General features: G+C 36.9%; 4 protein-coding genes and 1 pseudogene across 4 annotated transcripts; 3 read left to right on the top strand and 2 right to left on the bottom strand.

Annotated features, from left to right (window-relative positions):
- The first annotated feature begins 1855 nt into the window (after nt 1–1855).
- LOC21392042 lies at nt 1856–2999 on the top strand (annotated as a pseudogene).
- A 488-nt stretch (nt 3000–3487) lies between these two features.
- Nucleotides 3488–4543, top strand: LOC21392041 (cingulin). The gene is made up of 4 exons (XM_010097725.2): nt 3488–3571; nt 3781–3968; nt 4083–4245; nt 4336–4543. Exons 1-4 carry the CDS (start codon nt 3488–3490, stop codon nt 4519–4521), a joined length of 621 nt encoding a protein of 206 aa, XP_010096027.1. The 3' UTR covers nt 4522–4543.
- Nucleotides 4544–4655: 112 nt separating this feature from the next.
- Nucleotides 4656–13343, bottom strand: LOC21392040 (alpha-mannosidase At3g26720). Its single transcript, XM_024165385.1, has 29 exons — nt 12880–13343; nt 12675–12758; nt 12305–12393; nt 12000–12174; nt 11696–11815; nt 11233–11316; nt 11081–11152; nt 10483–10596; nt 10218–10318; nt 10031–10124; nt 9765–9932; nt 9592–9672; nt 9007–9072; nt 8850–8906; nt 8376–8595; nt 8133–8272; nt 7878–7946; nt 7698–7757; nt 7504–7575; nt 7271–7318; nt 7036–7155; nt 6677–6742; nt 6295–6407; nt 6089–6173; nt 5762–5872; nt 5593–5688; nt 5455–5502; nt 5253–5318; nt 4656–5085 (listed from the first exon to the last, which is right to left on the bottom strand). The coding sequence occupies exons 1-29, from the start codon at nt 13108–13110 to the stop codon at nt 4870–4872; spliced, it is 3066 nt and encodes a 1021-aa protein (XP_024021153.1). The 5' UTR covers nt 13111–13343; the 3' UTR covers nt 4656–4869.
- A 735-nt stretch (nt 13344–14078) lies between these two features.
- LOC112091512 (nuclear polyadenylated RNA-binding protein 3-like) lies at nt 14079–15933 on the top strand. Its single transcript, XM_024165393.1, has 2 exons — nt 14079–14660; nt 15079–15933. Exons 1-2 carry the CDS (start codon nt 14241–14243, stop codon nt 15931–15933), a joined length of 1275 nt encoding a protein of 424 aa, XP_024021161.1. The 5' UTR covers nt 14079–14240.
- A 1147-nt stretch (nt 15934–17080) lies between these two features.
- On the bottom strand, nt 17081–24740 carry LOC21392039 (histone-lysine N-methyltransferase, H3 lysine-9 specific SUVH4). Its single transcript, XM_024165386.1, has 16 exons — nt 24676–24740; nt 24045–24547; nt 23396–23464; nt 23209–23274; nt 22992–23046; nt 22707–22816; nt 22356–22532; nt 21515–21613; nt 21321–21419; nt 20907–20956; nt 20728–20816; nt 19422–19581; nt 19235–19340; nt 18952–19134; nt 18314–18547; nt 17081–17207 (listed from the first exon to the last, which is right to left on the bottom strand). Exons 2-16 carry the CDS (start codon nt 24504–24506, stop codon nt 17094–17096), a joined length of 2073 nt encoding a protein of 690 aa, XP_024021154.1. The 5' UTR covers nt 24507–24547; nt 24676–24740; the 3' UTR covers nt 17081–17093.
- Nucleotides 24741–25327: the final 587 nt, after the last annotated feature.

The following is a 25327-nucleotide window of genomic DNA, read 5'->3' as shown; positions in this document are numbered from 1 at the left end:
AGTATATGTATAATGGGCAAGGCAAACATTTCTGTTGCATTTTGTGAAAACATGCTGAACAGGCGGATCAATCATGGAACATGTAGATAAGAGAAAATCAAGAGAAAACGAATCTACTTTGATGTAATTTTAACTTTGATTTATCATTTAGAAATGAGCACTATCGGCCGTATAAATCTCTTATTTAACCATGGATTATTATGCATGCTAAAATATAAAGAAAACGAATCTTATGCATTTTCCTTTTTCTTTGCAAAAATGAGATGTTTCCAAACTATGCGAATCATATTCGTAAATAGTAAACATATATCAAACAAACACTATTTAGATAACATTTTCTGAAACAACTATTTCGAGAATATGAAAAACATTTTTCAATTTTGAGCTAGCTTGAGATGAACTAATGTTTTCTTTTCTCAAATCAGCATTCATAAACCAATTTTCCACTTCATCGATCCCCCTAAACGTATAAGGATTAAAACCATTTTATAGTTTTGAGAGATTTAAGATCATATATATACACGTTTGATTTCTAAATACTTTTACACATTAAATTGTTAAAAGACTATCATAAGATAACACTATTGACTCGAAAAACTAAGGTTTTCCTGTAATTAGTCTCAAAAACTCTTTTTTTTTTTTTTTTTTTTTTTTTGCCTCTGCAGGATCATCCTTCAATCCTAATCAAAACTCTAAAGATACGTATACGATGAAAAAATATTTTTGTCCTGACTACTCTTGTTTATTCAAATATATTTTATATTGCGAAAGTCCTAGCTCCTCAAGTCATGTGTATATGTCTAAATGGAATAAAAGAAATTTTCAAGCAAAAAAAAAAAAATAAATGGAATAAAAGAAAATCAGACTGTTGAAAGAGCCTGGGGCAAATATTAAAAAATAAATGTAATTTATTGTTGATGTGCGTTTGACATGTGAATCTAGAGCTTTTCTACATTTCTCTACTTGCAACTTTTTTTGTTGTGCTACTTCTCTTTTCATTTTGTTTTTTAATTTACATACGTAAAACAAGCATTTGCAAATTATTTTAGGGTGATATCTTTTCATTGATTAACAAACGCTCTTAGTGTAAAATCTTATTCTAGTTATAATATATTAATCACGCAAAGGTATCTTCTCATATAGTTGATAATTTATAATATTTTGAACACATACATTGGAATATCTTTAACAGATTAATATTCTTAGTGTTGGATTATATTCTAATCATATGCACGTCATCTACACGAATATATTATATGCATTTGCATATGGCTCATTAATATACACTGTCTTTCTTCTGTTTGGATCAACACAGCAACAGTACTAATTTGGCACCCTTTTTTTTTATATGTGCATTTTTTTCTACACGCCTCTCCAAGTCAATATCGATTTTACCACCTATACATTGACCAATATCTAGACTTATGTCTACACCAATATACTATATCTGAACCCTGCAGGTGCTTATAGTTCTTTTCACAACTTAAATTTTATTGAGTTATTTTTTATAAAAATTCAAATTTAATTTTTTTATTATAATATGTTTTTCTCACATACACAAATAAATTTTTAACATGAGTTGTGCTCTCCAACATAATTGATTTGATTGGTGACTACCTGGCATCACATGGATATATTGCATATTACCTTCTTTTTTTTTTCCTTTTGGGAGAAACAAAAGAACAGTTTTATTTTGGCATTCTCTCACTAGTTCACCTTTTTTTTAACATTGCAGGATCATCTTCGAAGTGTAATTGGGCCATAGGTAAGTACTGAGTACAACTGATCATTTGTTTTAGATTCTGTATCAAGAAATTTGCACGATAACTTTTTATGTTCTTCTAATAGTATATCCATGAAAATGTATTTCATATATTTATTTCATATTATATACTCTCTTTTTATGGTAATAAAGTAAAATGCTTACACAATATTTCGAATGTAGGCATTTCAGCAGTTCTATTCGGAATTGTAATCACTACAATTTTGATCATATACAGCTATAAGAGAAGAGGGTCCATATCCAGTAACTTGGTTTTTCTAAAGAAAGACGAGAGTGATGGATTTAATGTGGAGGCATTTATTGAGAATCATGGACCATTTGCCCCTAAGCGGTATACTTATGCAAATGCGAGGAAAATGACAAACTCATTTGCTGAAAAAGTTGGTAATGTAGGATTTGGTTCTATCTATAAAGGGAAACTGGCTGATGGCTCTCTCGTAGCAGTGAAAGTTCTATAAGAGTCCAAGAGTAACGGAGAAGAATTGATCAACGAAGTTGCTAGCATTGGTAGAACATCACATGTTAATATTGTGTCTCTTTTTTATTTTGGTACGAGAGGAATAAAAGAGCTTTAATTTATGAGTATATGGCCTAATGGATCATTGGATAAATTCATATTCAACCGTGAAGCAGCAAACAAGAACATTCGGTTGGAATGGAAGACATTGTATGAAATTGCACGTGGCATTGCGCGAGGACTAGAGTACTTGCACCGAGGTTGTACCACGAGAATTTTGCATTTTTGACATAAAAACCTCACGACATTCTCCTTGATAAGGACTTTTGTCCGAAAATATCTGATTTTGGCCTTTCCAAAATGTGCCGGAGGGAGGATAGTATTGTATCCATGTTGGGTGCTAGAGGCACTTTTGGATATGCCGCACCAGAAGTGTAGTGCAGAAACTTTGGAGGAGTATCTTATAAATGGGATGTCTACAGCTACGGAATGATGGTTCTTGAAATGGTGGGAGGAAGAAAGAATATCGACCTGGGAACCAGTAAGATATATTTTCCTGATTGGTTGCATGACCATGTAAATAATTGTGGGGAGAAGTTGGAAATCGGTGAAGAAATGACAAATCAAGAGGAGGAAATGGCAAGGAAGATGATATTGGTGAGCTTGTGGTGCATTCAAACGATCCCTTCTGATAGGCCATCAATGACTAAGGTGGTAGAGATCCCACCGAAGCCCACCTTGTCTTTCCCAACAGAATAGAATAGTTCAAGTCATGATGCATATGGTTTACAATCAAAGAGGAAAAGATATCCTAATGAAGAATCATCATCCAAACTATTTATCAAGTACTTATTGAATCAACTTTGTTGCCATCATCTTATTTGTACTATACGTTGTGATTATGGCTTTCTTCAATGCTGCAGTTAGACAATGCTTTCTGTGCTTTCTCAATTCGCATATGGATACTAGACTTGATATGATATGGTGCATGGTATGCGTGTTTGTAATATACAGGGTTAATTTTGATAATAATAGTCCTATATTCTCTTCTTGTCCTAATTTAATGGTAATAGGATGGTTCCTGGACACTAATTTACTTCATTTTATTTCGAAAAGTCCCTGCATTCTTTGAGTGACAGGTTTTGTTGTGGAGATTTCGATATAAATAAAGGTCACAGTCTGTGTCATCTTCTCGCTTAGACTCTTTGAGAAGCCCAAATAGTCTGAGCTCTCTCCTGTGCTCTCCAATGGCGACGGCGCTTTCTGCTTCATTTCGTGATCGGCTCGAACGCATGGAGCTCGACCGGAACAAGCGTCTCTCTCTTCTCCAGGTCCTAATTCCTCTCCCTCTCTCCATTCACGTTTGATCAATTGACCGAGAAAACAGACGACACTTTTAGGAAATTAAAAGGCTATATAGACATTCTTACGTGCATGTTTTCACAGTCAAGGATTTCAATTTCATCGCATTTTCCAGCGTTTTCTCGGTCGCTAAACAGGGAATAAAATATGGCTTTTGGTGAAATTTGATGACTATTAGGCGGAGAGAGAGCTGCAAGCGAGCAAGTCTCTGGTTCTGGCGTCTAAGCTTGCCGGAATCAGGGAGATGGAACGGCGATGCTCGATGCTCGATCAGAAGATCGCGTCGCAAAGTTTCAAGATCTCGCTTCTCAAGTCCGAGATAGACAACCTCAATGCCAAATACGATAGCCATTCGCTGCTGCTCAGGTGCGTTCAATTTCGCGCCTTTTTTAAAAAATAAAAATAAAAAAATATTTTTTTTGGGTCCGGATCGATCGCTTACTCGTTTCTCGAATTGAAACTTAAATCTGCTATTTCTAGGGCTTTGATGAGCGAAGTGGAGGATCTTCAAGAATTGGAGAAGGCAAAGGATGAGTTCTACGATTCCAAGGGCTCCGAAATGAAGGAATTCAAGCATAATGTGGAGAGATTTGTTTCGGAGTGTAGAGTGCGACTGAAAGAGCTGAAAAATGGACTCAATAAGGTGAAGTAATTGAAGGATTTTGTTAATAGTTTTGGCATTTTGAGATTACTCTTCTGATTGAGACTGGGTTTGATTCCACATATATTTCAGTTGCAATCGAGCTTTGTGAGATTTCAAGACAACAATGGGTATAGCAACTCCGAAATAGACACAGCAGAGATGATGAAATCCGGACTCTTGGCTGCGAAACAGGATTTGGATAAGAACTTGGCTTCCAATTACAGAATGAAAGCACATTTGCAGACGGAGCTTCAAAGCATTTTATCCGTGGATTAGAGACCCACTAATGGAAAATGCCAGTGAGGGGATGTACAAAATGTACAAATTGACATTTGCCATTTGGTAACAAATAAGTTCAGTTCTATTCTATCAAAAACAAAGAGTTGTGCATCACACAAATGACTCTGGTCGATTGATAATCTCAGTCCTTTTATTACGATTTTCGGCGTTACTATACAACACAAGTACACAACACCCTCCATTCAGAGCTACAAGCCTCCAACAAGAACCTCGAAAAATGTTTGAGAACAGAAAAACGTTGTTTAGTTAAAGCATGCCAAAGTTACAGGGGCAAGTCTCATGCACAATGCTGAGGGCGATAATGGTGAGATATTGTTCTCCCCTTTAGGAACCGAACAGGCGGAGGAAAGCAAAGTCGATAAGGAAAGTGCGGATTTCCATGGGGCCAAGTTCCACCACAAGTGTTTGAGGGTCAACAGGACCTCCCCTCACCACCTCTGACCTCTCGCCAGATCCTTCCACTTCCCAAACTAGCCTCCTCTTCTCCATCTCCGCTTTTTCTTGGTTGGCAGACAAACTCATCTCCCTCACTTTGTTGATCTGAAACCAATCCATGTAGACGTAAGCTAAAGATCATTGATTTTCTATACCAAAAAACTCAACTTTCATTCTAATGTCAAGGTCTACAACTCGAATCCCCACCTATAAATTTTAATAATAATAATAGTAATAATGAAAATAATAATCAGGTGGCTCTCATCTCTCACCTTTTTTGGAAACAGCCTCTTCAGCTCCACACTTGCCAATACGGAGTAATCCTTGTCCTCTCCCGTCTTCGCATACACAAATAACAATCAGTTCAGAATATGAAAGTAACTTGCTATAATAAGTGAATGAGAAAACCAAAGCTATTTATAAAAGTGCTACTCTTTTTGTGCTAACTTAGCAGGGTGAGAGAGAAATTAGAACCTCGTATAGATGGGCAAGTCGAAGGAGTACTATTCCATTTTCAAGCTCCTGCAGTTCAGAAAAGGGCCAAACTTGTGATCTTCCAAGAAAACTTAAACAACACTGTGAAAGAAAATAAATTTTCTTAAGGACACATACCTGGAGGGTTATCACGGCAACGTTGTTTGGTAAAGTGTATGAAGGATCAATTCCAGAAAATGTTGAGACATGAGAATTTATCCACTCATTTCCATCCTGTAAAAAGAAAAATGATCAACTAAGCATTGTGGCCAAACTGCAACTAATCAATTTAAAGGTTTTTCTGCACCTGTTCTGTGAAGGCCAAGAGCAGTGGAGAATATATCTCTTGGCCAGTTGTGCGGCGCCACTTGGCACCTTCCCCAAGAGGGTCAATTCTGAAGTAAAATTTTCCTTGTATCTGAAACAGAGAGAAAAAGTAGTCACTTAAACAAAAAAAATCTGAAACTAAGAAACCATATCCTTGAGAAGTGAGAGAGCACTATGAAGATTCGATAACGTCAACTTGTACGAGTACTAAATATTTTGTGCTATTAATCCCCTAAACAGGCTAAAGGTCTTCCATAGTGTTCCGATTACACTTGCAATACAGCTTGGTAAACTAGTGTATACTTACCGTTAAACCCTCGCATTTATCATGGAGACAAACTGTTTCATTCAATACCTCACCAACTCCTTTTTTGTCATCATGAAGTAACCGCCTATAGAACAAAAGAAGCTCATTTAGAAATCATGAGAGAAAGCAAAAAGGGAACTACAAAGCAGATAGTACTTATCCAAGCAAATAAAAAATAAGATAAAGTACTTATAGGAAAGAGAAACCTGTGGAGCATCAGCTCTATCTGACCATCGTTTAAGCTGGATCCCCCCACCGAACGATCAACCAAAACTGAAAGTTCTGAGCTAGTGTCTTGCACGTAAATTCCAAGATTAATCTGAAATAACGGAGTAAAGCAGAAGATCATGATGATGAGCAACAAAAGTAGGTATAGAAGTGTAAACAATAAAGAAATGGGCATAGAAAAATGAAATGAAGACGGGCAAGTTGACAAGCTATTCTAAAAGAACTCGGGACTGCTGAATAAGTATTTGCATTTCAATCGAGTGGTTCATTTTGAACAGAAAACTCATTAGATGGAATACGGATCGAAATCAGGATATATCAAGATCAAATGTTTCAATGTATCAAACAATGGAAGCATACAGGATAATAGTTTCCAGCAATCGGTTGATTGACTTGCAGTTCCCAGTCCGTTCTGAAATCTCGAAGCTGCAAAACAATTGAGTGTATCAGATTTGAATCAAGCCACAGAAATAAATTAACAATGGTGAGATTGGAATATTTCCTGCAAGGTTTCCATCGTTTATAACCAACTACAGGCTACAGCTAAATCGAGGAAAAAATGCTTGTTATTCATAGGATGAAGAAAATTCAAAGACCATCCAAATATTTCATTCTACGTCGATAAATACTGCAACTAAGTTACGATAATGCATAATGCAACTAAAATCTATATGTGATCCAAAATCTCAAACAATGGTAGATAGAAAGTATTGAAGTACCCGTTTAATGAAGTCACGTCCATTGGAATCTGTGTAAAATGTTCCATTGGTCTTCATGGCTGTTGTAATTTGAGTTGCGATTTCTTTGCCAATATCATCATCAACAGGTATAGGTCCAATCTAAAATGAGGATGATGTGCCACAAACAAGCCAAAAGGGAATAGTCAGTTACACACTAATCTCAATACGAATCTCTGTGTGCTCTTAATGAGCAAATCTGCCGAAGTTAACTTACAGTAAACTCAACTTCAGCATGATCCTTTTCCTTAAATACCCTCGTAATCTGCACACACATGCCGTATCATGTTACTGAAATTAGAAGTAATAACGTCCCTAGATGGAAACAAATATCAGTAGAACGTTTTATCCAATTGATTACCCTGAATAAGATTGAAGAAAAAATTACCACTAAAACACGACTTTTTTTTTTTTTTTTTTTTTTTGTGGAATCTAAAGCACCAAAACCACCTGAGATATCCATGGGTTAATCCGTTTGTGTACTTCATCCACTAGTGGACCCCGAATCACAGTTAGAGGAACCTGGGTACATGTATATGTTATCTTTTCAGAAACTCAATTCCGTAGATGTAAATATTTACAAAAAAAAAAAAAAAAAGGCAGATGTAATAAAAAAGAACAGTTTCAAATAATATTTTAGTTACCTGACTTTCAGATTTTATAGGAAATGTTTCATTTGGACGGAAGATATATGCCCCAGAAGCCTTCAATGCAGATAATCAAAATTAGAATCATAATCAACTTAAACAACTCGAAACAACAAGGTCCAAACTGAGAATTAACAGGATATGGTGGATTTTTTTGCATATTAATCGGCTGACCACCTGAGGATCTTCATCAGTTCCATCACTTCCAGTGTAATAACTGTATGACTGTTCTACAGATGCTGTGACCTTCAAGAATGTAAATGCAGTGTAAGGAAGTACACATGCAAATATAACATAAGAAGCATATACCACATATAATGCATGTGCTAGCTTTCATTTCAGACTGAATGTTGGAACTAAAAACAAAAAGATAAACCATATAAAAAGAGCAAAAGCGTGCTGGGAAATTGAACCGTCAATAGTATAACATACCAGATTTTTCCTATTAGCATAATGTGTAAGCTTTCCCTCGCGAGCAGAAAAAATGAGCTTTAAACTTCCTTTCCCGACTTCTATGGTATCGTCTGCACTTTCCTCCAACGTGTAGATGGATGAAATGGTTGAACTAGGACCTTTATTTAAATCAAAATAAAAAAATAATTAAACTTCGTATAGTTAAGTTGGAAAGGAAGTGCTAATATTTATCGCAATATATACTATCACAAAATGGCTAACCTGTCTGTTTCACAGTTGAGATGATGTAACTGCTAAAACCAATTGGTGGTACTGACACTGAAAATGCAAGCCAATACTTAATTGTTTCACTTGGAGATTTACCCAAATATGCTCTAGCGTAGTAATTTCTAATGCTCAAAGTGGCATTTGTTATAGGAAGGAGCTGAGCTTCTACTTTTCTTCCACTAGAATCCCGAACAGTAACCCTGTCAGTGGATACCTACAAATTTGAATCTACATAAGCCTTGTGTGTACATTTAAAACAAAATGAATCCAACCTTAATAGTCTTCTTTAATTCAATGATGCTTAATTCTTTTTACTCCCAAGAGAGGGTCAGACAGGTTGACTGCTGTGTCTCCAAACGCCCAACTCCAACATATTAACTTTTTGGTAGAAATTCTCTCAAAACAGAAGGTACAGTAACCAAACATATGATAATCAACTTACAAAGAATAAGCAAGGGAACGGCTTACAGGGATTCGTATTACTTCCTCTCTCTTCCATCCTAGAGGATTGTATGCAACAACAACCTGAAAAGGAAAACACATGAATATAAGATGACAAGAAAAAGCAGGTTGTCTGATCCTCAATTGAGTTGGCTTATACGGATAGATAAAATAATACGCTTACCAAGCTTTTCCCATCAGACAAGACAGCTTCTGATGGAGGACAATAACTTATATTAAGTAGTGGACACTGCCAACAAAATCCACATAATACAATTCAATAGACATAAACTCGGTTACGAAGAAAGTAATCTGCAAAAGGGTGCTCAGGATTGAAGTTCAATCTCCAATACAAAGTAGGCACATTATACTCTTTTTAGCCCAAACCAATTGTTTTAAATGAAATTCTACAAAAGGAAAGCATTCCTACTAAATTATTACATCACAGGCATTAAGCTTTACATCATCCAAGAAGCATTTTCAGCAGCACTTCATTGTTCTCGCCATCATTACTTTTTTTTAATGATCCTTTCACGAACATGAGTTCCCATGTTAATTTCTGGTTTGAAGAAATGACATGAAGATTCATGCTTATCTTTTGATCGACTAAATATTCTACACAGCAGAAATAAGTAACAATCTTAACTATTTTGAGATTGGTTCTTACATTGAAAAACAACCTATTAGTAAATGATAATATAAGCTGATTTGAGACAGTTCAAATACAAAGGTCAGAACGAAAATGGTGGGGAAACTAGTAACAACTTGCCTGCTGAAAGTTTGCAACTCCAGAACTTGAACCTGATTTTTTTGTCAGGTAAGCTAGAGAAGAAGCTACCAACTTCTCAGCCTACAGCGAGATGTATAGAGAAAAAAAGAATTTTATTTTACCTTTCATATGTAATCAATAACAAAACCTAAGACTATGGAAGTGAGATGGACCTCCTGATATCCTATTGAAATTCGCAATGCATAGTCGGCAGCAACATGCTCTCTTTCTGTACCACTAACTGCATCATGATGTTGAACGATTGCCAAAGCATCAGCAAGTGCATCAGTGTTTGGACCTGAGGCATTTCTGCCTATAAAAAATTCCAACTGCCTTGCTGCCTAAACGGAATCAGAAAATCAGGACAATTAAAAAGACACCGTGGGATCCTACCACTGCGGAGTTAACTTTGTCAAGAAATAAAGATATCAAAATATACCAGATAGTAAGCACTCATGACTCTGACATAGCCTTTAAGTGCTGGACGACTTGTAAAGTACCCTGTCCAATATGTATTTATTTTATCTGCATGCCTAAAAAATTTGACATCTTATTTTTTCAGAAGCAATTCTCGGAAAAATACACCAAAAAAAAGGGCTGGAGCAAAATTTGGACACCAAACTCACGGGAAAAAATCATCAGTTTTGAGAGGCCATTTCTGATCGGTTGCGTGTTTTGCATCAGTGTAGAGAGATGGTGTCGAATATAGTGCATTCACGCGCCCATCCTAAGATTGGCAAATTAATACAATTTAAGGATTTCCAATTTCATTGAGAGGACTAAAAGTAGTACAGAATGGAAACACAAATTGGAGACTTATTAATTAATTATTAATAAAGATAAAAAAAATATTTCAACTAATCATTTATGCTGGGCCTACAGGAGGAGCACCTGATTGACGTAGTGAATGAACTTGTCCATCTGCCTGAACCACGAATTTGCATATTGATAACGAAAATCCGTCCCCATGCACCACATAATGTGGTTGGTTCTTGTCACATTAGCCTAAACGAAAAGAATATGTTAAATAACTGCAATCAACCATTGTGTTAAATGAAAAGGCTTTAACGGAGGGATGAGAATTACTTTTCTTTGTGCATTCTAAAAGAACTTTCAAGTTCAATCACCAATTGAAGATAGTAGAAAATGACTAAACAAAAAGTTCTCAGATCAATCATAATCTACAAAATGAACATGCATAACAATTTTTAACATTTAGTTTAATGCGTTCATATGTCACTGTCACACACTTGCGCTACGGCTAACTAGTTTCTATCATTAGCACTTGGACTTGTGAGCGAGCTACAAATACTTTAAATGAATAAATGCAAAGGACTGCTTTACAAATAATGATCAGGATTACCCACAAAAATGAAGTCCATAACAATCGCATAGAGACTCAGTTATGATGGATTCGTGAAGGCTTATCATTTAAGCTTAAAACGAAGGTCTAGAGTAGGAATATGGAATCTGATTAATTAGATCCTACCTGCGCTAAAGCAGCAGCAACAAAGTCATTAACTCGTTCTTGAACATTGTAGTCAAAAAGAAGAATGTCATCCTACAACAAACAAACCACATTACAAAGGAGTTCTAAAGCCAAACTGTCAGGCATTTGTCTGTGTACTTTATAAGATTTACCTGAATAGGTGGTGAAGCGTCATTTATTTCAAATGTAAAACCATCAGGAGGATCATAATGCCTAGGGAATATCCCAGTGAAAATCTGAAAATACGTTTAGATCAATGAATTCAGTGATTATCATCCACGCAACTGCTGGAATAATACTCAATGAAAAAACAATCCGCACAAGTGCTTTTTTTTTTTCCTTTTTTTAAGAAGAAAAAATAAAACTGCAGACCTGTTCGCTGTTGTTTTTTCTCATGTTTTTAGTCAATAAAAGGAATAGTTTTCAAACAATGTTTGGAACCATTTTTTCAAAAAACATTAATGAGATATAATTAGTATTTTTTTTTATTAACGAGCAATAATCATGTTAAGAGTATAATTTGTAGAGTCTTAATTAAACTTTGATACAAGTATCAAGGTATCCATACCAAACATGCCCTCGATCTACAAATCAAAAGTGTGCTTAAACCCAAACCTGTGAAGACCAACTGAGGGATCTAGACCCCTGCCATACAACCTCAAGAGTCTTCTCTTTGAGCCGCTTGGCTCTATCTTGGTAATCAATTCGAGCGAAAAAGAGGGAATCAAATCCTAACTGCAACCAATATAGAGAGAACGAGTTGTCAAAATCTCATAAGCCAAGAAGAAGACGTGATCAAACTTCAAAAACGCTAGACATAACATCTTCGATACTATTGTATTCTAGAGTTTCAATACTACTAAAATGATAAATTTTCATAAAAGTAGTCACAACTTGAAATGTGCTCTAATAGTTTTACCTCTGCACCAAGAAGGTAAGCTTGAACTGCAGAATGCCCAAAAGGATCAATCTGCCAACCCACTCGTGGAATCTGACCGAATTCGTTCTTGATAAATTGATGCCCCAAGGTCGTCTGATCAATCAAGTCAACGTAATGTGGGGTTGCCTCGTCATGCATGGACATGCCCCCATTTCTTCAAAAATCACATCAGAATGAGAAAGACAAAGTTTAAAACTTTTTTTCTCACTAGTGCAAAAACACTCGAGCAACTTCCATGTTTGAATAAGAACAATAATAAAGAACCAAAAGTAGTAAAACAGTACATGAATTCGAGTTGACCAGAGTTGACCAGCTCCTTGACCTTAGCCTTCAGAGCCTTGCTTTGCTGCCTCCACCATCTCTGGAAGAATGCCTTTCGAAATTCCAAGAAATCAACCACATGCGTGTCAGTAAAAGGAATTGTCACACAACAAAGGGGGAAAAAACTATTAAAGTTAAAAAGGGAAAAAAAAAAAAAACAATGATCCCACTCTATTATCTTACAATGTTAATTTAGTGCCGCATTTGATTGTATCGCCAACATTTTTTTTCCCCATTTTTGGGGGGGTGTAAATCATAAATGGCATTTTCTACTTCAAAACAAAAACGACATAAGAAAAACAAAGCAAAGAAAGATGAATATAGAAGTAGTACAATCTCGACATAGATGAACTTGCGGTTCTTGTCTTCCAACAAGGCCGAAATGACAGAATCCAGCACATTCTGGACGCAAGCCCCCTGCAATTACAAAAACCAAATTCAAAATTCCATCCATAAAATAAATAATCAAAGGGATAATAATTAACAAAAAAAGAAAGAAAGAAAGAGGAAGAAGAAGAAGAAGAAAATACGAGCTTACCCGAATGGAGTTGTTGGCACCAACATAGTACTGATCGACGGTCTTGAGCCAACCAACATCGTCGTGAGAGTGAGGGACCAAATGCACATTGATCTTCCCCGGAACGATTCTGTGAGTTGTGTTGTACTCTATGTACTCCGATTCACCTCCTCCTATTAAAACCCCCAACAACAACAACGACATAAACATTAACAACATCGGACACTCCGTTCTCGTACCCATCATCTGCATTCAGCATTCAGGAACTGGAAAAACTGGAACTTGTTTACGGTAGTTGTGACTCAATATGAGTGGATCATGTTCGGATTTTCTTAATTATTATTATATCTAGCTTCAACACAAAGCCACTCTCTCTGATTCTTTCTTCTCTAATCAACACTCTCAATACTCAAGACAAGCGTGCAACTGCACACTTATGACTTGTGACTCCACCTTCTCTCTCTCTTTTTTCTTTCTTTCTTTTTTTTTTTTTTTTTTTTTTTTTTTTTTTTTTTTTTTGTCTTTCTTGTTAAGCATATAATAAGCTGATATTAAATTGATATTTAAAGGCTTTAAGATGTTTTTTTTTATGCTGTTATTTAATTGTTGTTGATGACTTCAAAAGGGAAAAAAAATGACAATAATAATGGTAATTGATGATTGATTTCATAATCTTATCTAAATGAATAGTTTATTGAATTAGGCACCAAGGTCAGTGCCTTTTTTTTCCTTCTAAAAAATATATACTGTCGGCCCTTTCATTCTTTGGGTTATTTCCAAAATTAACAGAAAGACGACTTAATTCTAGTTAAATGGTTAACGAGATTTTCACTTCACTACTATAAGTAAAACTCAATGCTACAAAGTATCAAATCAATGGCAATTTCTGCAAAGAAAAAAACATCCTTATTTGATGCACTACTAGTAGTGATGTGCAACACCTCACGTACAAATATTAACGTAAAAGTCATATAAAAATGTGATAATTAAACTATTATGTTATTTTTCTGATAATCAGTGATAAATTAGTTACGTGGGCCAAGTTCAGCTCGGCCTTTTTATGGGCTTTCATTGTAGTAGCCCATGGTTACGTACATGGATCAAATATTTTGGTGGGCTCCGTTATGGGCTGCTTATTAGGTACAACTTCTTCCAATTCTAATCTATCTCATCTCAACTAACCTAAAGGCCAATAGTCAATAGAAGAGGGAAGCATTGTCGTCCAATTTCGAAGATACGTTACAAAATAAATTACATACCCGCCATCAGAACAAAAGCCACCATCTTCTCCAAAATCCTCGACTTTAAAAACCCTAAATTTCGTCTCAAAACCCTAATTTATCGCTTTTTTCTCTCTCCAATTCTCTCTTCGAGTTCGAACCATGGAAGACTCCTTCAAAGTTCGCGTCGACAAGATATTCGGCTCTCTAAATTCCTCATCTTCTTCGTCGTCTTCAGCTCCGCATTCGTCGTCTCTGAGCTCGCTTTGGTGCCTAACCGACGGCGAAATCGAGAGGATTGAATGGAACCGGGACAAGGGAAGTCCAGAACCGGAATCGAGCTCACAAGCTTCGGTTTTCGAGAACCGTCGAGACGAGTCGGTTAGGAAATCGAATCGTGATTACGGAAGTGAACTGGAGAAGGACCCAGAAGACCTTGATGAAGACGACGAAAACGACGACGACGACGATGAGTCACAGGGATGTCGTTCGTCGAGAAGGTCTGGGAAGCCGGAGGATTATAACGACGAGGAGTGGGAGGTGAAATCTTCGATTGGCTTGGATTGTACTCTCGATTACGAGGTGAGCTTTTTTTTTCTTTTTTTTCTATCTGCGTTTTTGTTTATTTTTTATTATTTTCGCAATCTGATCCTAAGATTTACAAAAATAGTATCAATTAAGTTCAATTCAATCAATTACGGAGGGTAAATCTTCAATTCAGTTTTGTAGCACTAGTGTTTACTCAACTTATCTTGTTTGATGCTTTTGTCTATGGATTTCTTCTCCTTTTTTTTGGCAGTTTGGTCTTTAGATGAATCTTAGAACTGTCTCAAATTTGACTCCATTTAATCATGAGTTAATTGCTTTGGTTTTTTTTTCAAAAAAAAAAAAAAATAGGCACTATAGTTGTCAAAAAAAAAAAGGGGGAATTAGAAGTATCAAATCATGAAAATTCTAAGGATGGAAGTGTTATGAACTCTTTTATTTTTATAAAATGCAGGAAGAGGAGGATGAGTATGACAAAGTGGCAATCGGCAAGGAAAAGCCAGGGGATCGCGTGTACATGAGAGATATAGAAGACTACGGGATTGACATAGACTCTGGAGGCGAGCTTCCAATTTCGTTCAAGGAAGTGATTAGGGACCCGCGGGCGAATCACGTAGCTGCCAAAATCAGGCTCAAAGAGGATGCAGAAGCTGCTAAAAAGATTGATTCTTTGCAGGTTTCTGATGAAGACACGTCATTGTCAACTATGAATACTGAAACCACCGTCTCAGAGGACGGACCTTCCAACCCGAAATCAATTCTCAAGAGAAAGGATAGCCAGTTGGACCCTAGGTCACATAAGCGTGTGCGTTTTGATCCCGAATGTAAAGATAATGGTGATACAGAACCCGACCATAAGGCACTAAAAGAAAGCTCTTTGGGGGAAGGGGTTGACGTTGAAAATCATGCTTCCGGAATACCAGATTATTTGCGAAACCCTTCAAGATATACATGTTACACATTCGACTCTTCAAGTGACATGGATGAGGAATCGAACAAGCAAGCATACATGGACTTTCTCAAGGTTTTGAATAAGTCGAATGCTAGTGTAGAATTGCTGTCAAAGAATGAGGACGCTCTTTTTGACCCTCCGAGGTCGGTCACTTTCATACCAAGAAAGAAAGGGGGTGATACTAGTGCGATGGTAGATAGGTGTACAGAATTAGTGCAACAAGTTGGTATTGGGAAGGATATCGGGGTCCACATAGGTAGGCCAATAGGCATTGAGGTTGCGGATGCCGATGAGAGTGATGCTTGTGCAATGGAAGAAGATGAACTGGAAACTGTGGAATTCAAGAAGAGCGTTTAAGAGCGTCTCACAGAAACCAGGGCGCCAATACCGCTTAAAAGCACGGTCAGAGTTGGACGAGTGAATTGCTGGCCACCTCCATTTCTTGAAAGCTATGGTAGTTTACTTGTTACATATAGGTATAGCATGCAGCAAGTTTTCCCTTTTTATATAATCCAGGATCAAACCTGCATCCTGTCAAATCCAAGTATCACCCTACCCTACCCAACATCGGTGGACCTAGTGATCATTGGCTCGAGCTTGTGACTTTTAACTGATAATTTTCTGTGCTCGACACATGGGGAAAAAAAATAATGAGTTTGTGACTGACAGAACTGTGTTCTTTTTTTTTTTTCCATATAACAAATGTTAAACTGGTTATTAGCTTCAGAGCCTTTTTTTTTTTTTTCTAAATCAGAAAGGTATTTCCTAAACGCCAAAGCTCTGTGTTTGTTACTTATAATGATGGATGTGTTTATGTGAAATGCGCTCGTTGAAGACTATTCCCTTCATTTATAGGAATAAGTCGTACTCTCAAGTCTTGAATCTACATCACATGCACCTGACATTGACAAGCTTTCAAGGTATATTTGACGTATCCTCAGTTTACATTTGATCTATATGATATTTTGCCCGTTTTGTTTTGGTTTTTTTTTTTTTCATTTGATGTAATTTTAAATAGGTCAAACGTGCGGAAATATACACTACCAGTGGATACCCTTGCCATGAAAAGCTCCTAAAGGAGAGAATGAGAGATTATCTCCTTTCCTAAGTTGCCAACAAACAATTTTCGATATGTTCATGTTTTGTCTATCGTACCATTGACATTTGACTAGAATTCAAGCAGCAAAAACTACATTCAGAAAACTCAACTGTACCTGAAATGTAAGATTATATATACAAGTACTTTAAAAGGACCAAAATCAGGCATCTCTCGCCTCTAGGAACTATATCGAAACACATTTCTGTATCATTTTTCTTCCTATTTCATTCATCATAATCAGTGAATTTGACCTGTGGTCTTTTCTGTACCAAAACATGAGAAACCCCTTAAGAGAGGGAAATAATAGATCAGTTGATCATAATACAAAAAAGCAATTCAATGATCAACATGAGTAACCCAGTGAAGCAGCCAAAAACTTGGAAGAAAGTTGCACTGTCATCCATCCCAACAAAGCTAGTTAGTACAACCGTTTCTTGCAGTCTGTAGCGCCACAATAACAAGGCATTTGTTTTACCTTGCCATCCGGGCCAAACACACTATCAAGTGCGTACCCGTAATCATATGTGAGCTCCTGTTGTACATCAAGAAAAACATTTAGGTTGTATTTTGTAAGAGGAAAAGAAAATAGGAACGAGGGAGAGGCATGTAACTAGGTAAAGAAAACGAGAAGTACGGAGAGGACCTTTCTCTCATTGTGTTTAGTAATTAGGACTATTCATCCGCCGGGTTTGGCCACAATGAACCAAAAGTTGAGACCAATCAAGCCGCTTGGCCAGAAATCCAAACATGAAATGGCTCAGCTCGACTCGACTTGTTTGGTTGGGCCTTATGATTTGTTGAACATTCTCTAAAAATTAGTAAATATAACAATAGAACTCGAATTCTTCTCCATCAACCTTCACAGAAGCAAGCAGCAAAAGATCCTTTTCGACTTTTGAGCTTCAAGAAAGGTTGAAGGTGGATGAAGGCAGAGTAGGCCAAAAGAGTCTCAAAGAGGGGAAAGAGGAGATGTGAACAGTGCTCGAGGAAGATTATGAGAAAGGTTAAAGGTTAAAACGAGAGAGGAGGTTGTACAGAAAGAATGTGAGTGAGGCAGTGGAAAGAGAAGAAAAGAGTAGGGATGTATTTGTTAGGCCGCCTTGTATACTTAAAAAGTTGGGAGGGAAATAAAGAACACAATATTTTTACTATCAGTCAACTTGTGGGGTCAGGTTCGAGTACCTCGGATTCTCAATTTTCCTACCCGCATGCCAACACGGCAACCTCAGCATAAATATTTCAAAAGCTGAGAAACGTCACCAAAAAAAACAAACAAACAAACAAACAAAAACAAAAACAAAAAACAAAAACAAAAACAAACAAACGAACACACAAACCACTTCATGTACACCCCACCTCTTCCAATCCTTCCAGTTTTGAAGAATCAAACTTGGAATCCTGTGAAGGGTTTTTAATCTCTCACTTAATCTATTTCCTCCTCTAATCCCACCTACCAAACAACCATAAGTCTTAGAAATCCATCTACTAATCCTCCAACCCCATTCCTCCTTCCACTTTCCTCCCCTAATAAACAAGGCCTCAATCGCAAGATCTTTTTTCTTATTTCAGTTTCAAGTGCTAAAAGTAATGAAAGCAAGTCTAAATAAAACATGGAAAGTCCATGCTCGAGTGAATCACCTGCAAAGGAGGTATGTTGTCCGCAGCAAATAGCATTACTCTTGCAAGCTTTACATCATGGTGTGAGCTCAAAACACATTGGACAAACAGATTGGGACCGCAGCTGTGATTAATAAATCTAGCTATATTTCCGCTTGAACCAGCATCGATGCAAAACTCCGGTACACTTTCAGATCTATCTCCATGCTTGTCCAATGAATTAACAGCTGCTATGGATGCATCACGCGACCGTCGCTGTTAAAAATTGGACCAAAAGAAGTGAACGTTCAAAACAGACTATTATGTGAAGTGGAAGACATGGGTGTTTATTAAGCACAAAGAGTCGATCGCAGATATGAACTGAATGGATAAGGACTTTAATAATAATAAAGCAATATCATTAGTTGAAGGTGGAACAGAACTAGAGCACTAGAAGACTACTGAGAAACCATTTTGACGCTTATATTTACTATATCTAGAGCAGAAGCAGCACTTTTCAGATGTATTCTAAAATCATGAAAAAAGAAAAAGAAAAAAAAAACTAATAATGTAATTTGTCAAGAGCGAATAGCCCCGCCATCAAAAACAATTGCAAAAGATATAAATTTTGCAATATAAATACGCATTGAAAGATTATACTGGGGTCACAGGACCAATACCTCTCTTCCACCTACACCGTTCATTGTCTGCAAGCAATCGATGTCAAAAATATAATCATTCCCCGAGACACTATCTACATCTTCTTGCCTCCTTAGAATTCCCGTGTACTCACATATTGGTGCGCCGGAAGGTATAAAATCCCAAGATCTAACAGCCCAGCCTTTCTTAGGAGTGCGGAAAACCTGCTCACAAATCACAAGACATGTTTAGTTTCAGACAACCCCATTTTGACAATCAGATACTAATAATGACATTTAACGCAACTTGCAATATAAGCACGACCTCAAATCGGTACTTGAATCCTCTCTGAGAGGTACGGTTGACACAACCAGGTCCACAGCCACATCCCGGGCCACATTCAAAAACCACATCCTTGGCTTCAATTAATCTGGGGACGCACAAAACAGGAACACCTAATAAGAAGATAGAAATAAACCAGATCAGCCAATCAATCAAATATGCTACCCACCTGCCTCCATCACGATGCACGTATGGGAAGTCCCCGCCATTAAGCTTAGCACAGGAGCAAGTCTTGGGATCTCCACAGGTTCCTATACAATTGCAACCTGCAGTGTTCTTGGGAAGCTTCACACCTTTTGATACTTGAATAGACTTGTGATATGTGAAACCTGAAAGTTACCAAAACCAACATAAAATGTAACTTGACTATCGGTAAAGGTCATACTCAGTTAAAATAATGAAAAAGATATTTGCAAATGAGGTCGAAAAAATAAAAGTTAAAACAAAAGGTGACAAAATTCCAGAACTACAAATACCAAGACTGTATGTTGTGCATTAATATAAAAACACTGATGATCGGATATTAATGAAAAATAAGAAATTTTTATCAATAAATATTGGAGAATGAAGCATGGGAAGCAAACAACCAGATATGCTTCCATTCAATAGCATACTAAATTTAATAATACAACTTGCCTGTGGGTGCAACAGGTGGATCATCAACCAAATTTGTAGCTGGAATAGGAATATTTTCTTGACCACCAGTAATGTCCTCACATACCAACCTTAGAAATACGATAGAATTTAATCAATGTATAACCCAATATCAAATGTTTGTTAGTGTTCTACTATTTGATGGTTCAAACATCACATACCCTCGTATTTCTGAGATCGACTGTGGAACACGCCCATAGCTAAATTGGACCTGCCATGGAAGTAAACCTTATCAACTGAAAATGAAAAAAAGAACTCTTCACGGCAACCTCAGCGTACCACTGAACCCACTTGAGCCACTGCTGCATCCAACCCCGGAACAGCGTGTACTCAAGGAATTCAGCTTCATCCTCAGATAGTGTTATGCCATCAGAGGGGTTATCCCCGATAGGAGGTAACCGTAACTCCTTAGGCTGTACAACAACTCCGCTATTCTCCCTTTCAAGTAGGGGTTCAACGGTAAAGTCCATTAACCACCACTCGAAAGATAGCGGAGTGAAGAGGCTAGGTTTAGAAAGATATAACAGGAGACGCTGCCAGCGCTTAGAGCGCTGCTTAGTTGAGCGAGCCAAGACCCTATAAATAACCCGCACCTCCAAGTCATCGGATTTAGACTAATAACATTATACGTGTTACGCTGGCAATGCCATGTCAGGTGCACCTATCAGAATCGGAACAAACCAATTACCAAATCCACCTATCATCGCCGGCATAACCATAAAAAAGATCATTAAAAAAGCGTGAGCCGAATGAAGCATGGGAAGCAAACAACCAGATATGCTTCCATTCATTAGCATACTAAATTTAATAATACAACTTGCCTGTGGGTGCAACAGGTGGATCATCAACCAAATTTGTAGCTGGAATAGGAATATTTTCTTGACCACCAGTAATGTCCTCACATACCAACCTTAGAAATATGATAGAATTTAATCAATGTATAACCCAATATCAAATGTTTGTTAGTGTTCTACTATTTGATGGTTCAAACATCACATACCCTCGTATTTCTGAGATCGACTGTGGAACACGCCCATAGCTAAATTGGACCTGCCATGGAAGTAAACCTTATCAACTGAAAATGAAAAAAAGAACTCTTCACTGGCTCATCATGTGCCGCTGGTCAAACCAAAAATTGGACATAAGCAAATGTTAAAATCTCCAAGTAAAGTGCAAGTGCACAAGATAGACTACAAAATAAAGGCAGATTGTATTATTGATGAATTATGGACAGAATTTGCGCTTGAAATGAAATGACTTGTGGCATCGAAAAAGAGAAATGATTCGAAACAACCACAGAGACCAACCGCATGATAAGTTGTAAGTTTAAATGATATGAAAACGAGAGCTGCTAAAATGAGGGGCATCTTAAGAAAAATTCGGTGAAAAAAATAATCAATTGAAGACATTTAACCTGGTTAGTGGTCAACAATGGTTGCCCTTCAAGCCGCTTTAGGCGATACTTAAAAACAGTAAATCCAGAAATACCCTTCTCTGCCCAATATTGAACGACCTACAAAAGAAAAGTGCAAACTTGCTAAAGAAAGGTAGTTTTTCATTATATCGACCCAGTACACTAAAGACACAATTTATGTTTCAGATAGTTACCTTGTACAAGCCATCGTAAGTGTAAACTCTACCACAATAACTACTTGAAGAGTCATGGCCACGAACTACTCTAACGGACACATCTTGCTCCACACAATTCTGAAATCGGTTGCACAATACGTAAGACCCACGGGATTCACTTCTTGTTTAGATATTGTCCACAAACCTCTAAGTCAATATACATGTGAAGCACACAACAAACAGAAGAAAGTATGTTTTGATCCCATTTCACACTAGCATCATCTAGATCTTAGATCAATTATACCAAATATCAAAAGAATGGAGATCCGTGCTTGTTTCAAAACCATCGTGAAATCAAAAAACTTATTACACATGTGATTCTTACATTTCAACACAACAATCATCAACGACTATATGTATCAAAGTTTTATGTTTCAGATGAAAAAAGCCTGTACTGTACTGAATAGTCATATTGACATTGGAAACCTTCTCCTAGCTGACTCTTCAAAGAAAAAGAAACAAAATAATACCTAAGCAATCAATTAATATTCCCAAATGCTTATCTAACAAAAGTGCTAACGACTCAGGGGAGAAAAGGCAATAGTGAACAGGAACACAATTTCTCAATGTTCTCGTAGGCAATAGATGAAAGAAGTATTTAGGCTATATGTTTGTCTATTAGACTACTAGTTCCCCAACAATACATGAAAACAGGTATCGACATATAGCTATTAACATATTCCTCACACAAATTAGGTGTCTGATGTGATTAACCCAGAGCACTAACAAAGAAACTAAATAGATCGTTATCAATAACTGTCGTTTCAAGAGGTGAGAGCAAGTTTCCCATAGAAATCCATAAACATGGATAAATACACACCTTGAGTGCCAAGTTTCCACGCTCCATCACTTGATCTCGAATTTGACGTTTATCACCTGTCAAATTATGCCCACCTTGACCAGTATATACAACATCCTCAGCATTATCCAGATCATCTTCATACATTCCAGACAAAACAATAGCCACTGCTAGTGGGAATGTGTATTTACTGTATTCCTGCAATTTCACAAAAGGAGGAAAAACAGAAGTTGGTTTTTTTTTCCCTCTAACAAACCAACGTGAGCCAGCCGGGCATTAACCATATTCAAATACTAATTACATTGAACAGATACTAGATGTAATTAACTCTGAAATAAATCCCTTGAGCAAAGATAATAATAGATTCATTACCCCTTTACTGTAGTTTTGCCCCATGTAATCTATTCCATTCAACCAGTGGCTATGGAAACCAACGACCACCATTTCAGCTCGAGAATAAAACTGATGGCCAACATCAATACCTGCAATGGGCCGACAGCATTTTTAACACCCACCAAGATAGCTTTAAAAGATTTAAGAGGTTTATATCTCATCATTGAATTGTATCGAGTTAGAAAGATAAGAAAAAAAATTTCCCGGCCAAATGCAACAGTAAATAGCAAATCCGCAAAATCAATTTTGGTGAAAGCCACAAACCTGGAATATTGCCAATTCGTTTACTGGAATACAAAGTTTCTTTGTTCTCAGTCATCTGCTACAGAGTTATAATTGGTAGTAAGAAGGCATATAAGGTTCAATGAAACCTCAAAAATTGATAAGGAAAGAGTACAGAATAAGATAAATGACAATATACTGAAAGTACAGAATAAGATAAACGATAAGTATAATAAATTTGACCCGTCAAAAAACTTGCCTTAGTTATTGCCTTCAAATCAGGTCGCTTTGCTGTGCTCTTCGTATCTTCTGTCACAGCTCCTTTCTATACAAATTTGTACATCAGTAAGCATAGAAGAACACCGTTTATAATATAAACATCATGGCAAAATCAATTTATTTCAAGGAAAAAAGAGAGAAAGAGAGTTTGATGGTCAGAATTTAACCTTTGATTTAGATCCTTTAGATTTCTTATCAAGCTGCACTACCACCTTTTTGCACCTTTTCTCCTCTTCCTGCAGGGCAGTGAGTGAAGAGTATATCAAAAATAGCGCACGCGCACACACAAATTACCTAGCATAAGTGTTTGTCGTGTGTAGAAACTTTTTGTTTCCTTGCATGCGTGGCACTAAAATTTCGCTTTTCTTTTTCTAGTGAGGAGTTTCACCATTTGAGGTAGAATTAATGATCTATCTTAGACCAGATATAACTACTTTACTTCAAATTCTTTCCATACAATGAGTCTTCTTCAATGCATGCCGCTCTTCATTTGGTTAAAGTCGCAAAATGTGACTCTACTTAATATAAGATTGCACAAGAACACTTTTGAATCTTGTACTAGAGCTTTAATAGAATTTTATAGACTTCATCCAAATAAATTTTTGTTGATTATTTATTAAAGATTTAACTATAATTTTCGTCCAAAAACGTGTGTCCAAACACTAATAAAAAGCTTTGCTAACTTCTTTCTTCTTCCTCCTGCTTAAAAATTAATATCATAAGCAAAAGTTATACCAAATCGAAATGGGTAAGGAAGGTTGAAGAACGTGGGTTTGTGTCCCAAACACCCGTGACTGAAGATGAGAGTTCACCAACCTGTACGAAATGAAGATAGTGCTTGTTGAACAGCCTGAGAGTGTCCTTGATCTTAGCATGGTCACTTTTCCCCACCGGATTAGTTGCGCTCGGACCACTAACACCATCAATGGGCTTCTTGGATTCCGCTTCCGGAACAAGATCCATGGGTTTCTCTTCCATACCGCCATTATCAGAACCAGAGAAGCTTCTTCTCCTGTTAGAACTAGCAACAGCAGGAGCAGTGGTTCTCTTCTTCGCGGCTCCTCCATTTTTGTCTTCGTCCTCGGCGAGCAACTCAACCCTGCGACGCACCAGAAGCTCCTTCTTGTCCTGAATCCGAGCACTGCTTCTCCTAGGAAAGGACGTCGTCGACGGAGCCGGCGACGGCGACGACGATTTAAGGGTTTTGAGAGCGGAGGCGTCGCCGGAGACGCCGCCGTTGGCATTGGGACCCACGCATTTCGGCGATTGCACAACCATCGATATGGGTCTTCGTCTCTCTCTCTCTCAGAACCTAAACGCTAAACCCAAAAATAAAAACAAGCAACACTGTGTAAATAACAAAAATCGAAGAAAAACACAAAGAAAATTACATTTTGCTCGTAAAAAATTTGGAATCGACATAGAGAGAGGGACAGAGAAACTTAACAGTGTACGGACAATGGAGGGGAGAGAGAGAGAGAGAGAATATTGAAATTCGTGTGGGTGTTTTTGTTGGGTGTGTGGGATTTTATTTATTTTTTTTGTTGTTTATATATATTTCTTTTCAACTTCCCGCCTTGCTTTCGCTTTTCACAATGTCCCTCGCGCTTTCTCATTCCCTTGTTTTGCCTCATCAACCGTCTCAAAATTTGAGATCCACCCCTCCGCATTCCTCGTGACATGTCATCGCGCTATTCATTTTCATTTTCATTTTCAGAGTCCATTTGGCAAAGAAAAATACTAAAGAGTATAATAGAAGGTGGACGCTACTTATGAGTTTTATATTGCGGAATTAACTTTTTATAAGATAATGGTGTTCTATAACATTGTTATTTGGTAACTTATAACATTTTTAATACAGATTATAAATTTAATATTTGAATGTAAAAAACACTTGTTAATGTAATGCTATTTGTTATATTAAATTTCTCATATGTTATATTTTGTGATAAATTTTTCACCGAATATAGCATATTAAAATTTTGACATTTGATTACTATTCGTCGAAATGTTTACATTTTCATGTAATCATTGTAACTTTTACATTTTTTAATTATTTTAAACATAAAAGTTTACTTTTACAATTTTCAAACCTTAAT

The sequence above is a fragment of the Morus notabilis genome, unplaced genomic scaffold (genome assembly GCF_000414095.1).
Source record: "Morus notabilis unplaced genomic scaffold, ASM41409v2 Scaffold1580, whole genome shotgun sequence".
NCBI lineage: Eukaryota > Viridiplantae > Streptophyta > Magnoliopsida > Rosales > Moraceae > Morus > Morus notabilis.
The sequence above is the reverse complement of the archived record's forward strand: the minus strand, read 5'-3'. Positions and strand labels throughout refer to the sequence as shown.

Excerpts from the sequence above, each read along its gene's own strand:
- LOC21392040 (XM_024165385.1), bottom strand. The coding sequence starts at position 13,110 with ATGCAGATGATGGGTACGAGAACGGAGTGTCCGATGTTGTTAATGTTT. Across the intron at positions 8,596-8,849 it reads AGGAAGTAATACGAATCCCT|GTATCCACTGACAGGGTTAC; the intron begins GTAAGCCGTTCC and ends TCAAATTTGTAG. Across the intron at positions 7,758-7,877 it reads GAACTGATGAAGATCCTCAG|GCTTCTGGGGCATATATCTT; the intron begins GTGGTCAGCCGA and ends TCTGCATTGAAG.
- LOC21392041 (XM_010097725.2), top strand. The coding sequence starts at position 3,488 with ATGGCGACGGCGCTTTCTGCTTCATTTCGTGATCGGCTCGAACGCATG. Across the intron at positions 3,969-4,082 it reads AGCCATTCGCTGCTGCTCAG|GGCTTTGATGAGCGAAGTGG; the intron begins GTGCGTTCAATT and ends TGCTATTTCTAG. Across the intron at positions 4,246-4,335 it reads TGAAAAATGGACTCAATAAG|TTGCAATCGAGCTTTGTGAG; the intron begins GTGAAGTAATTG and ends CATATATTTCAG.
- LOC112091512 (XM_024165393.1), top strand. The coding sequence starts at position 14,241 with ATGGAAGACTCCTTCAAAGTTCGCGTCGACAAGATATTCGGCTCTCTA. Across the intron at positions 14,661-15,078 it reads ATTGTACTCTCGATTACGAG|GAAGAGGAGGATGAGTATGA; the intron begins GTGAGCTTTTTT and ends TATAAAATGCAG.
- LOC21392039 (XM_024165386.1), bottom strand. The coding sequence starts at position 24,506 with ATGGTTGTGCAATCGCCGAAATGCGTGGGTCCCAATGCCAACGGCGGC. Across the intron at positions 21,614-22,355 it reads GTGGAAACTTGGCACTCAAG|AATTGTGTGGAGCAAGATGT; the intron begins GTGTGTATTTAT and ends AACCGATTTCAG. Across the intron at positions 17,208-18,313 it reads ACAACATACCTCCTTTGCAG|GAGCTCACATATGATTACGG; the intron begins GTGATTCACTCG and ends GATGTACAACAG.